This window comes from Juglans regia, chromosome 14, assembly GCF_001411555.2.
Source record: "Juglans regia cultivar Chandler chromosome 14, Walnut 2.0, whole genome shotgun sequence".
In the NCBI taxonomy this organism is placed as follows: domain Eukaryota; kingdom Viridiplantae; phylum Streptophyta; class Magnoliopsida; order Fagales; family Juglandaceae; genus Juglans; species Juglans regia.
Window position 1 is genome coordinate 3,018,573 of NC_049914.1, and position 12,082 is coordinate 3,030,654.

The window sequence follows — 12,082 nt, forward strand, 5'->3', positions numbered from 1 at the left end:
GAGGCGACGCCTCCTTGATAAAGGTGTCGATCATCCACGATGCATTGAAAACATTCTATCATTACTCGTCATCATATTTGAAATTTTAAAAAGATAAATGATTTGTATAAATTTTAAATAAATAAGTATTGTATATATCTTTGTAAAAAAGTATACCCCATTTTTAATTAATAGTATAAAAAACATTATTTATTTTAGTAAGAGTTATATTTTTACAAACAACTTATGTAGAAACTTATTGAGATCTTGTACATAATATTACTCTATTAAAAAACAGTCACCAATTTGCAAAGATCGATCCACTTTGTAGCCCAACCCATAACGTAGACAGGCCCAAGATCTTCTCCAAGATTCGGCTCTGTAACGTTGCGGACAAACGAGAACGTCCATCACGAGCTGATTGATTTCCTCGATTAATTGGCGGAGTCTCGGATAGGCTTTTCTGGAAGAGGTAAAATTCCATGCCCTAATTTCATCTTCCCCATCACTTGTGTTCCTATTTATCTTCTTTCATAATTCATTTGTGTTTCGTTATACCCTGTATGGTTGGTCAGAACTGAGTCAGAAAAGAAAAGGAAAACTAGGAAAAAGAGTCGTATTTTTTTAACTGTCTCTGTTTCGTGGTTATTGTTGGGTGCTGGGTCTTAGAGAGTAACTGAAGTATGGAGTTAAAGATGGTCCTTTCATGTATTTAGCTTGATTTTAGTTTTGTTTCTTTGGTTAATAAGAAAAAAAGGGAAACATCCAACGGTTTGAGGATCTGGTTAACTACTCTTATCATGAGAAAGGCATGATAATAAATCGCTGATATGTATTTTATTCATAATTCATGTTTGTGGCGTCTTTGGAGAAGTTATATAAATTTGGGACGGCATAAAGGAGATCATTCTTACACATACTGATAAAGTATGAAAGCACTCGTGCAGAAACATTAGCACGCTGTCTTGGTTAAGTGCTTGTACTGATGAAATGACAGATTTAAGGCAAGACTATTGAATTTGAGTTATCCTCTATAATTTTTTTTTTTTTTTTTACGTCAAGAGGCACATCTTATATATATTACGCACACATACTTATGGTTTTAAATTGCTTTATGAGAAGTTGTCCTCAAGCTTTAATTCTTCACGAGTAAGTATATTTCATGTTTTAACTTAACAAGATCCAGATTTCCATTGTGTTGGTTTCTAAATGTATTTTACTTCATAGAGGCTTGGTCTTGAGATGCGTTATGCGTTAATAGAACATAGAGTTAACTTCTTTCCAATGGTCCTTTCCAAATTGATTTCTTGTGGAAGAAGTTTTGATTGTGCCGATAACTATAGAATCATTCTGACAACTGTCATATAAGTTTTCAATAATTTCTAGATTGTTATTTTTTGTAGGCGTTTTAGTATCCTGTTCTTATAATTAAATAGAGTTCCTTAACTATACATTTTCATTACTGATAGCGGTGGGAAGACAAATATATATTCTCTAATAGGAACTCATATTTTGTGTTTTTAATGCTGGAGTTGTTGTGTGTGTAGCTCTAGCTCCAATTGTTCTTCTTCCACCCACAAGACTATGGGGTGCGCTCGTGAGTTGACTATCCACTTGATGCATGTGTAGCTTATCAATAAGAGAAATCTGCAAGGATCTGTAAAGGAGATCTCCTTGTAAAGCAGATAATTCTATGTTCTTCTGCTTTTGCCCGCTTAGAAGGAATTAATTTCTTGTCAATATTTTTTTATTTACATCCGTTTTCTGTTTACCTCTCCTATTTCTTCCAATGGATTCTGCTATTTCTCATTTTTCCATTGTTTTTCAACTCAATATGTTTCAGGGAATGGAAAGCATAGTCGTGGCTAAATCTGCAAAAGTTGGACCATAAACTGAGGAATCGAATCATTAGCCAGACCACAATCTACAATGTCAACTCTTACTTTTCCCCACATCCATCCTGGAAGCTTTAAATTTTTTAAATCCTCAAATGTGCTCCATCTCAACTTCCCTCAAATTCGAATTAGACGCCCCCCTGTTTGCTGCACAAAATCGACTCCATGGGAACCTTCTTTACCAGTCACATATGCTCCCACTGAGACTGCTGCTGACAACTTGTTGAAGAAAACCACCAACATATTTGATACCCTTAGTTCTGAGAACACAGCTGAAGTTGCATTAACCAGCGCCAAAGAGCTCACCAACACAAGTAATCAGCCATTGGTGCAGCTTCAGTTCCTCAAATGGCCGATGTGGCTTCTGGGCCCTTCTCTCCTACTTGCTACAGGCATGATTCCGACCTTGTGGCTCCCAATATCTTCCATCTTCCTTGGGCCTAACATAGCCAGCTTGCTTTCATTGATCGGACTTGATTGCATTTTCAATCTTGGCGCAACCCTTTTTCTCCTCATGGCTGATTCCTGTGCCCGTCCAAAGCAACCAACACAGGCGAGCAAAAGTAAAGCTCCTTTTACATACCAATTTTGGAACATGGTTGCTACTGTAACAGGATTTATTATTCCTTTGATGATGCTATATGGATCCCAAAAGGGTTTCCTTCAACCGCAACTATCCTTCCTTCAACCGCAACTATCTTTCATCACATCTGCTGTTCTATTGGGTCCCTACTTTCTGCTTCTGTTCGTACAAGTTTTGACTGAGATGCTCACATGGCATTGGCAGTCACCCGTTTGGCTGGTGACCCCTGTTGTGTATGAGGCTTACCGTGTACTGCAGCTGATGAGGGGGTTGAAGCTTGGGGCTGAACTCAGTGCGCCAGCATGGATTATGCATGTGATCCGGGGGTTGGTATGCTGGTGGGTGCTGATTCTAGGTGTGCAGCTCATGAGGGTGGCTTGGTTTGCTGGTTTCACTTCTCGAGCTCGTCAGCAACAGACTTCTTCTGCCGCTGATAGTTAGGAAGGCCTAAAGATCAGTGAAAACTACATAGAAGTGGCTTCCTATACAGATGTTTGAGTATACAAGTGAATACATTGTAAATTCAAGTTTGCGTGGCTCAGTTACCATGTTCTTCACTTCATTAATATTCATGTTTGCAGACATCTAGCCATATACACACAATAATTATATAATTATTAGAATTAAATTGTATTTTGTCTGATAATCAGTCCAAGTGTGTGGGCCGATCCCAGGATGAGTTGAGGGTAAAGTTTCCTTACAAATGGAATTCCTCAGAATAAAGTTTACTTGCAAATGCAAGGAATGTCAAAAGCAGGATGCTCTTTTTTTTTCTTTTTTTTTTTTAGGAATATTCAATGAGAAGCTAGGTTGTCAGACTTCCAAATCTCTAGTTAAATTTATTAAGAACTTGGACCATATACTACATTTTTTTCCTTTTTATTATGTTTTTATTTTTTGTTTTCTCTATTTCTCTTAGGACTCGTTTAGATAGTAAGATAAGATGATTTTAGATGAATTGAATAAAATATTATTAAAATATTACTTTTTAATATTATTATTATTTTGATATTTGAAAAAATTAAATTGTTTATTATATTTTATATAAAAATTTAAAAAAATTATAATGATGAAATGAAATAAAATTATTTTTATATCCAAACAACCGTTAGGATTAAAACGAAGTAACTTTTGTCCAAAGACCCAACATTTGGAAACATCTTTTATTCGTAGTTCGACATCTTTAAGGTTCTCAATATTTACCGTCTCAGTGAAATCCATGTCAAACTAGTTGGCATCTTCCAGTGTTTGCCACATCAACTCGAGTTTGAACACATGCAATCTCACAAATGCGGTGTCTTTGGAAGCATCGATCGAGTCTCTTTCAGCTGTCATTGTTATGAACTAAATGGGAAAAGCAACACATCGATGGGCACCAGTGGGATTTAATTGGATCTTTATAGAAGAACTTGGTTACATTGATCTATCAAAGTGGTGATTGTGAGGTGAAATTTATTATATATAATTTGTGTGATAGAGAATGACAGAAATTAAAACAAAAAGGTAATATTATTATTTTTTTGTTTAATTAATCGATCAATAAAATTGTTAAAAATTACAAAATATTATATACAAACAAAAACGTGCATGTTATAAGACAGCTATAATTATAAATTATAATCCAATAAATGAAAATAGTATTTTTGCTTTTTTTTTTTCCCAATTCAGGATAGTTTTAATAACGTCAAATTTGTTCCTGACTTTGACATCATTTATTAGCCATCAAATTGTGGTCTACATATTTATTAGCCAATAATTTATACCCAACTTTTTTCGTGAATCATTAGCTTACACTTGTACAATAATTTATTCTTCTCGCCAAATTAAATTCAAATTTTATTTTCAATTTTTTTTTTATAAATTTGCAATTAAACTATAGATAAGTGATTCGATTCATTTTAAATCATAATTATTGTTATATCTATATATAAATTATATAAAAATAATTTTATAAATTAATATGATTTAATTTGATTAATTAGATCTATTTTATAATAAAAATAATTTTATAATATGATTAATTATATTAACTTATATTAATTTATAAAATTATTTTTATGTGAGCTAGAATATTTCCCTCGAATCATTACCTGTTGTTGCAAATGCATGCTATTTTTTGTTTAATAAAAAGTGAGGAAAAAAAGAAGACAAAAAGACGGAAGTATCCATAATTTGAACTGGATGAACCGCACAATTGGGCTACCGGAGGCAACAACAACTTGATAGCGAAGACAGACACAAGCAACTCTGTCACACGTTGTTTGCAGAGCTCTCTCTTTCTCGAATTCGAGAACTCCTCTCTCTCTCTCTTAACGGAGAACCGCTTTACTCTCTCCGGTGGACTCTTTTCGATCGCATCAAGATGAGTACCGGCGAGCTTCTCAGCATCGAGCCTCAAGAGCTCGAATTCCCTTGTAAGCTTTCCCAAAAACAAATGTTTTAAAATGATTTTTTTTTCTTTACAATTTTCTTTTTTTTTTTAAAAATTCTGCTTTTGGATCCGAGTTTTTGTTCAGTTTTTTTCTTTCATAATCTTTTTTCTTTGTTTATGCAATTAAAAAAAAGTTGAGTTGAGGAAGCAGATCTCGAGCTCTCTGCAGTTGTCCAATAAGACCGATAATTATGTGGCATTCAAGGTAGAATTGGATCATTCACCTTCAATTTTAAATTTTTATTTCAATTTTTTGGGGACTTTTGTGCTCTGGGAGTTTGTAGTTTTGATTTGTGTGAAACGGACTTGTGCTTGCTGTAGGTGAAGACGACAAATCCAAAGAAGTACTGTGTGAGACCCAATACTGGAATTGTGTTGCCGAGGTCTACCTGCGATGTTATAGGTGTCTCTCTCTCCTCAATCTTGTGCTTAATTAGTGAGATCAGTTGCTTTATATATTTACTCTCTATGTAAATGACCAATGGTGTATGGGTTCTTTTTCTTCGAATCATATTCGTTTCAGTTACAATGCAAGCACAGAAGGAGGCCCCGCCGGACATGCAATGCAAGGACAAGTTCCTGCTACAAAGCGTGGTCACAGGTGCCGGAGCTACCGTGAAGGATATAACCCCAGAAATGGTACTAATAAGAACAAGTCGCTTATGTGGTTTTATGTGGGTTACCTTTTATCTTATTGATTTGGAAAAAATATATATAGATTAAGGAAATGGGTGTATGTTTCTTATCCTTTTAGTTCAATAAGGAGTCAGGGCATAACGTCGAGGAGTCCAAATTGAGGGTTGTTTATGTTGCTCCACCGCGACCCCCATCGCCTGTTCGAGAAGGGTCAGAGGAAGGTTCTTCACCAAGGGCTTCGGTATCCGATAATGGGAATCTGAATGCTTCTGAATTTACACCTGTGAGTATTTGATGTTTTTTTTTCTCTTTTGTTTGTTTATTTTACACGTCCGAATATTTGAAAACTCGTCCTAGTTTGATAGGGCTGTGTTTTACATATGTCATTGTTCTTATAGGCTTCAAGAGCTCATGTGGAGCGACATGAGCCCCAAGATAACTCGTCTGAGGTAATTTGTATTGTCTATTTAATGTTGAAAGATATAATATTTTTTCCCTATAAAAAGTATTTTTGTTCGGTTTTTTATTAGTCGGGATATTTATCATTTCTCTTCAAAGATTGTAAGAGAAGGATGCAGTAACTTCTAATTAGTTGAAGTCTGTGTTACTCATGCTTCCAGGCAAGGACTCTTATTTCGAAGCTGACTGAGGAGAAAAATTCTACTGTTCAGCAAAATAACAAGCTCCTGCAAGAACTGGTAAGGGATTATGTATCTCAAATAATTTAACTTTTTGTTGCTGAAGAGATTCTGAAGCACTCTTATATTCTAGAGATTTTGTGAGGGCAAGATTAACGTTAAAAATTTCACTTGGAAGAATCTTAGAAATAAGAATGACCATACAATATATTTGTAAGCATTTGTTTTATAGTTTTCTCAGTCCACTGTTTATTGAAAATTAACATATTAGAATAATGTACTCAAATTTTAGAGATTATTGGGTGCTTCTGAAGCTATCTGAGTTTGAATTGTATTAGTTGTAGCTAACAGGTTATTATTCCTTTCTGCTTATTCATTGATGTCAATCTAGAAAAGCGTAGTTATAATTTAAAGCTACTGCCATTCTAAAACTTTCTGATGTACTGGATTCAAATCATATGCAAGAAAGAAGTTTATGAGTGCAGAAATTCACGAAGTTCTGAAATATCTTTAAATTTGAATTGGAGAATACTGCTGAATGCTGATTTAAGTCTTGCCGAGTGTATGGCAGTGTTTGGTTTTTCTTGCAACTATTTCTGCCATTCCCTTATTGCCACTGGTCAGGTCTCTGAGACTTTGATTTTTTTCTTGGGTGCCGCATTAAATTCATGATCTTTATCCATATCTTCCAATCCACTCAAAACAAACAAAGAGAAAAGACAATCTGAAAGAAAAATAATTTTTGCAGTTCTCTTGGTATCCAACTTTAATTAAAGGAAAAAAGAGTATGAAAAAAAATCTTCTTTTTCAATAGCTGGTTGGAAGTTTAAAATTCATCTCCTTGGAGATCACTGGCTCTCCATCTCTCTGTCATATGTCTGAAGTACAAATTGTGATTACTTCCGATTACTTCCAATTTGAAGTGAGGTTAAAATGTATTAAATAGTTAATCTTGTCATTTGTTATTGATGGAAAGATTGTTTGACATTTGCTGCATCAAAGAATAAGCATTCTTTATATATGTACAGGAGCTCTTGAGGCGTGAAGCCAATAAAAGCCGCGGTGGTATCTCGCTTATATACATGCTTCTTGTTGGCTTGGTCGGCATCGTCTTGGGGTATCTTCTTAAGAAGACATAAGCAGTTGAGTTTATCCTTAATTCCGCCAAGTCACCCCCTTTGGTGGAAACGAAATGCAGAGAAACAGAAGAAAACAGGTGTGACTGACAAGTCTTGTATGTTGTATTGCCAAACCTATTTTTAGGTTAGGGACGGTTTGAGATGTGCGAAGGAGGGAACTTTTTTTCTTCGTATTAGCAGGTATTGAGGGTAGAGACATGGTTTATGGTTACAGGTTTTGTAATTGTCTCAGCAGAACTCCAAATTATTCATTGTGTGACCCACTTCTTTCATGAACACATCTTTTCGTGATAACATCCTCAAACTTTTTGAATTTGCTTTGAATCGCAGATGGTAATTATTGGAGCATGGAAATAGTGATTGTATTTTCCTTTTGGGTGAAAACAAATAATAACATGGCAAAGGTCTCGAAACAGAACCTTTTCTGCTGTTATTTAATGCACATGGGAATGTGTTTTTTCCTCTTATCTTGCTATCATTACCTTGAGTTACCCAACTTCCCTAGCATTTCTGAATCATATTTTATTTGCGTGATACTTTTTTCAAACACATGCCAGATTCCGTTGGAGGTCCCCCGAATCCTTGATTCTAATAAAGCGTGGGGTTCCCATTAATTGATTTCAATTTTTTGTCTTTCCGATTTGAACCGTGTTCAAACACGACTGATCGACTTCGGGTTGAGCAACTCATCATGGCAACCGACCAGGATTCTCAGACAAATCCAACATCCATTGTCATATGACTACTACTGACTTTCGTATATTTAGATCATCGTCACAGATCCGAGAAAGGGTGAGACAAATAGAACAATCATTTGTCAGAATGAAACAACACTAGCTAAAGAAATCAAATCCGGGAAACACACAAACTTATTGATGATTGTTCAACGGAGCAGGTTTTTTTCCTCATATCCGAAAAGTCCTCGGCTCCTTAAGAGCAATGCAACAGACACGTAGCCTTTTTCCAATTCACAAGGCGATATGTTTCAGGCACACTTGCAAAGCTCAGCTACGAAGTTACTTTAAAATGTCCAAAACTTGCTTCTCCAAAGTATGATGTGTTGCTGAGCTTGAAAAACCTACTTGCCTGCAGGAGAAAAGATGAAAACAGTCTATCTCAACTTTTTGGAAAAAAAAAATACAGAGAGAGAGAGAGAAGAGAAGAGACAGATGAATAGATTGTGTATCTCGAGTAGAATTATCATATCACACATGATAGCGGCCCCCTGTACCTGCAAAATTGATCTGTTCAACTAAAAGTTAAGACTTCAATCTCGTCAAGAACTTTCAGGCCCTTTTATCATGTTGCATCGACCAACAATCCTTCGGAAATCATCAAGACTTAGCTGCAATGAAACCAGTTAGCAAAATACAAATTGTATTCACTGAAGATTGAAACATAAACCTGAATGTATTCATCGCAGTATTGGCAAACTCGATAGAGTCTAAACACATGACCATGATACACGTTTCCCATTTACACAAATATCTCAACACATTCTTCTATATTTTTCAATATATGATAGCAACAGAAAATGGAAGTATAACTAGCATCCTGGGTTCTTCAGTTTACAGGAATATTTACATGTAGGTGAGTTAAGAGATTTTGTTTCTATTTCTCTTTTTTCTTTTCTTTTGGTGTCTTAGGGAGTACCAGATCAGCAATTAGGCTGATGATCTTACCAGAAGCTCTAAAAAAAGTGTAAAATAAGAAGTCCTTCATTTGCATTTAACCCTTCAATTACTTCTCTACCCTTTTTTAATTTTTTGTTTTGTCTATTTACCATTTAGGAGATCCAAATTACTGGTCAGTATTTTTTTCTATGTCAAACAACGAAATAAACTCATAAAGCTGCAGGAACTGACCTTCCCATCTCCATCACTATCAAAGCAATGAATCATATCAGCCAACTCCTTCTCAGTCCACATAAAATCATGAGCAATTGCTACTCTTTCTATATCCCTCTTGGTTATGCCCTCTTTCCATGCATCTGCAAGCCAATGCTCCTTTCATCAATGACCAAAAATCCCTTCGAGGAAAACAGAGCAATACCATGAGTAGGGGCATTCCCTTTTTTTGGATAGATAAGAAGATCTAAAACTAAGGTCCACCTAGACCAATCAAATCATATAGGTCTCAACTAAACTGAAGTCTCAGCACAAAATACTCTATTTGTTTCCAAGTGAAAAACAACATATATGCTAATATGAACGTTAAAAACTCATGCCTGCATTTCTCAAACCTTAGAAATTATTTTTTCCTCTCCCCCCATAGGTTTTAATATAGCTTCCATTGTGTGATTTTGAACCCACATGAAAACCTCTCTCTCTCTCATGCACACATACACAGAAAGTCTGGCAGCAGAAATTACCATCAAACAGAAAGAAATGCACGACCAGTTCATCTTCTGTCATTTGCAGGCGACTAGAAAACAGCTGACCATGAATGAAATGTAAACCAGATGCAGTAAGAGAAGGAAGAAGAAGACAAAGGAAAAAGATTCATGCACATAATACTAATTTTGGGCCCCAAAAACGAACCGATTTCTTCTTCTTCTTCTTTCCTGCATCTTCCTGAACATGGCTAGCTCCCTTTGTTTCAATAAGAGTAGAATTCACCGCATCAAATTCAGAACATTTTGAAGGCCCACTATGTACCACACCCGAAATTCCTGCAGAACCTTGCAGTGAAAGAGCAATGGCCTGCATATGAATGCTAAAGAATCAGTATACTTTTTCTTACAATCATGATAGGCCATTACTGCACCAGTTGGTTAATGGTCTATACTCACACAGCCAATCAACCTAGACCTGGCAACGGGGAAAAAAGATTTTATTATAGGAACCCATTGAAACTTACCTGCATTAATGCATCGTCATCATCATTGTAATCTGGCTTGCTCAAAAACTTTTGAGCGGGAACTTTCTTCTTAGGTTTTGAACCTTTAGTCTTCAACTGGTGTAAAAGTAAGCAAAAAGGAAAATATTGAGAAACTAGGTCGAGGCAGAGCCACAAAGTACACGGCTCTGTATGATAGAGAATTACTGAGTGGAAATAAAGCCAAATAAACGGGGACAGGTAGAAACTCACTCTAATACTAAATAAATGAAAGGGCGTGGAACGCTTTGTACTAATTATCTACCCCGTTAAAGTTACTTATGTGAGAGTTCCTTCTCTTACTAAAGTCGTATTGCAGCATGTTTCAATCCAAAGCTCGATTGGTTTTCAGAAAATGAGAGGACGAAATTTCAGAAAGGAACAATTTATACTCCCTTCTACAAGTCTTATCATCTATCGATAATCTTCTGCTGAGAATATAAACGCATATGGGTTCTTCAAGTGAGGGTTTGGCATACCATATTGGCATACATTAACGACTCACTCGACGTAGGACTTAGCCACTCAAATTCACGCCTGTATATTCCGAATTTATCCAAAGCTCCCTCTAGAGAAAGCAGGAACTCTTTATTTCCTCCTGCCCCTGGATGAAAGATACTAGTACAATGCATCACAGTATCATTATTCACGATATCACCAACTACGGCAATTTTTTGTGACTGGTTTTCATTAAATTTTATGACAAATTACTTGGAGAATAAATGGGAAGCAAATTGAAACGCACAAGTTAAGAAAAACTCATAGTAAATCACACACACAAACGCACCAAGATGAAAGAACCGACCTTTTTTCTGCGTGACCCGGAATATGTTTCACCTAAATAATCATCACCATCACCATCCTCATTTGCTTCCTCCCCGTTCGACAAACTCAGACTCTCCTCTACCTCATCAGGTCTATAATCCTTATCGCCATCGTCGTCATCCCCATCGTCCTTAACCTTCCCTTTCCTCTTCTTCTTCGTCTTCTCGTCGCTCACTTTTTGAGCTGAACCCCACAACGATGAAGCAATCTTGGGCAGGCCCAGAGCCTCCAATCTCGCCCTGTTTTCCGCAATTCTTGATAGCCTCTGTTTCTCGTACTCTGCCCCGCCATTGCTGATGGGGGTTCGGGATTCACTTTCTTCGGGGTTCTGTGTAGGCATTTTGGGTTTGTTTCGAGAGTTCTGAAACTTTTCTAAAATATTTTGGTCAAATACGATTATTCCTGAAATATTTATTTCGACCTTCTCTATTTTAATTGCAATTGCATTGCCAAGGGGATAAAAGCCTTATCCAAAATATCTGTTGGGCCAAAGCCATGCATAGAGATAGAAGCCCAAAGTACTCTTAGTACACCCAAATGGACCACATACCTTGTACAAATAGCTAACATAACAGAACCCAACAACAAGCCCGTCTCTTCACAGAAAACAACCCAATAAAAAGATAAAATTTGTTCATCCAGGCTTTTTTTGTTTTTTAGATAAATGTTTTATCACAAAAAGAGATCTCACGAAAAAAATACATAATTGACGTAGTATATTATATTATGAAACTATTTTATTGTAAATTAAATTTAATGTGTCATATAAAATTATTTCAATTTGTGAATTTTTTTTTTTTAAATCTCTTTATTGTTAAAATATTTCTCATTTTTAATGGTTTGAAGATCATCGGTAGCACTTAAAGTGCCCCGGCCAGCATGATCTCAATTATTATGATGTTCTTCATCACTGGTGTTTAATTAAGTCAAAAAACACGATCATTCTTAAGCTTAACAAAAGCATTAGTTACATCTTATCATTATAATTTCGGTTGGGGTATGATAATTAGACCATGTTACACGACCATTTTGGTCCGAAATCCTTCATACTTTTGGACTCATGATTTTGCCTTTTTTTT

At 35.8% G+C, this 12,082-nt stretch overlaps 3 protein-coding genes across 6 annotated transcripts; 2 read left to right on the forward strand and 1 right to left on the reverse strand.

Moving 5' to 3' along the window:
- Nucleotides 1-301: 301 nt before the first annotated feature.
- Nucleotides 302-3,103, forward strand: LOC109015822. 4 transcript variants are annotated; one of them, XM_018998293.2, is made up of 3 exons: nucleotides 369-451; nucleotides 1,527-1,576; nucleotides 1,823-3,103. In XM_018998293.2, the coding sequence occupies exon 3, from the start codon at nucleotides 1,909-1,911 to the stop codon at nucleotides 2,896-2,898; it is 990 nt and encodes a 329-aa protein (XP_018853838.1). In that variant the 5' UTR covers nucleotides 369-451; nucleotides 1,527-1,576; nucleotides 1,823-1,908; the 3' UTR covers nucleotides 2,899-3,103. The 4 variants fall into 4 exon arrangements, with proteins under 4 accessions (XP_018853826.1, XP_018853838.1, XP_018853831.1 ...); XM_018998286.2 differs by having other exon boundaries at nucleotides 376-451; nucleotides 1,527-1,655; XM_018998298.2 differs by having other exon boundaries at nucleotides 376-451; nucleotides 1,527-1,568.
- Nucleotides 3,104-4,652: 1,549 nt separating this feature from the next.
- Nucleotides 4,653-7,651, forward strand: LOC109015863 (vesicle-associated protein 1-2). The gene is made up of 8 exons (XM_018998311.2): nucleotides 4,653-4,871; nucleotides 5,023-5,093; nucleotides 5,210-5,291; nucleotides 5,412-5,527; nucleotides 5,643-5,807; nucleotides 5,923-5,973; nucleotides 6,145-6,222; nucleotides 7,191-7,651. Exons 1-8 carry the CDS (start codon nucleotides 4,820-4,822, stop codon nucleotides 7,299-7,301), a joined length of 726 nt encoding a protein of 241 aa, XP_018853856.1. The 5' UTR covers nucleotides 4,653-4,819; the 3' UTR covers nucleotides 7,302-7,651.
- Nucleotides 7,652-8,009: 358 nt separating this feature from the next.
- Nucleotides 8,010-11,383, reverse strand: LOC109015851. The gene is made up of 7 exons (XM_018998304.2): nucleotides 10,984-11,383; nucleotides 10,161-10,256; nucleotides 9,842-10,003; nucleotides 9,673-9,736; nucleotides 9,167-9,291; nucleotides 8,533-8,646; nucleotides 8,010-8,387 (listed from the first exon to the last, which is right to left on the reverse strand). Exons 1-6 carry the CDS (start codon nucleotides 11,341-11,343, stop codon nucleotides 8,578-8,580), a joined length of 876 nt encoding a protein of 291 aa, XP_018853849.1. The 5' UTR covers nucleotides 11,344-11,383; the 3' UTR covers nucleotides 8,010-8,387; nucleotides 8,533-8,577.
- Nucleotides 11,384-12,082: the final 699 nt, after the last annotated feature.

What these genes read in the sequence shown, in the direction of transcription:
- LOC109015822 (XM_018998281.2), top strand. Translation starts at nt 1,909, where the DNA reads ATGTCAACTCTTACTTTTCCCCACATCCATCCTGGAAGCTTTAAATTT.
- LOC109015851 (XM_018998304.2), bottom strand. Translation starts at nt 11,343, where the DNA reads ATGCCTACACAGAACCCCGAAGAAAGTGAATCCCGAACCCCCATCAGC. An exon ending in ATGACGATGCATTAATGCAG is followed by an intron (nt 10,004 to 10,160) that starts GTAAGTTTCAAT and finishes ATTCATATGCAG; the next exon opens with GCCATTGCTCTTTCACTGCA. An exon ending in ATAGTGATGGAGATGGGAAG is followed by an intron (nt 8,647 to 9,166) that starts GTCAGTTCCTGC and finishes GTTTCATTGCAG; the next exon opens with CTAAGTCTTGATGATTTCCG.
- LOC109015863 (XM_018998311.2), top strand. Translation starts at nt 4,820, where the DNA reads ATGAGTACCGGCGAGCTTCTCAGCATCGAGCCTCAAGAGCTCGAATTC. An exon ending in ATGCTTCTGAATTTACACCT is followed by an intron (nt 5,808 to 5,922) that starts GTGAGTATTTGA and finishes TTGTTCTTATAG; the next exon opens with GCTTCAAGAGCTCATGTGGA. An exon ending in CCCAAGATAACTCGTCTGAG is followed by an intron (nt 5,974 to 6,144) that starts GTAATTTGTATT and finishes TCATGCTTCCAG; the next exon opens with GCAAGGACTCTTATTTCGAA.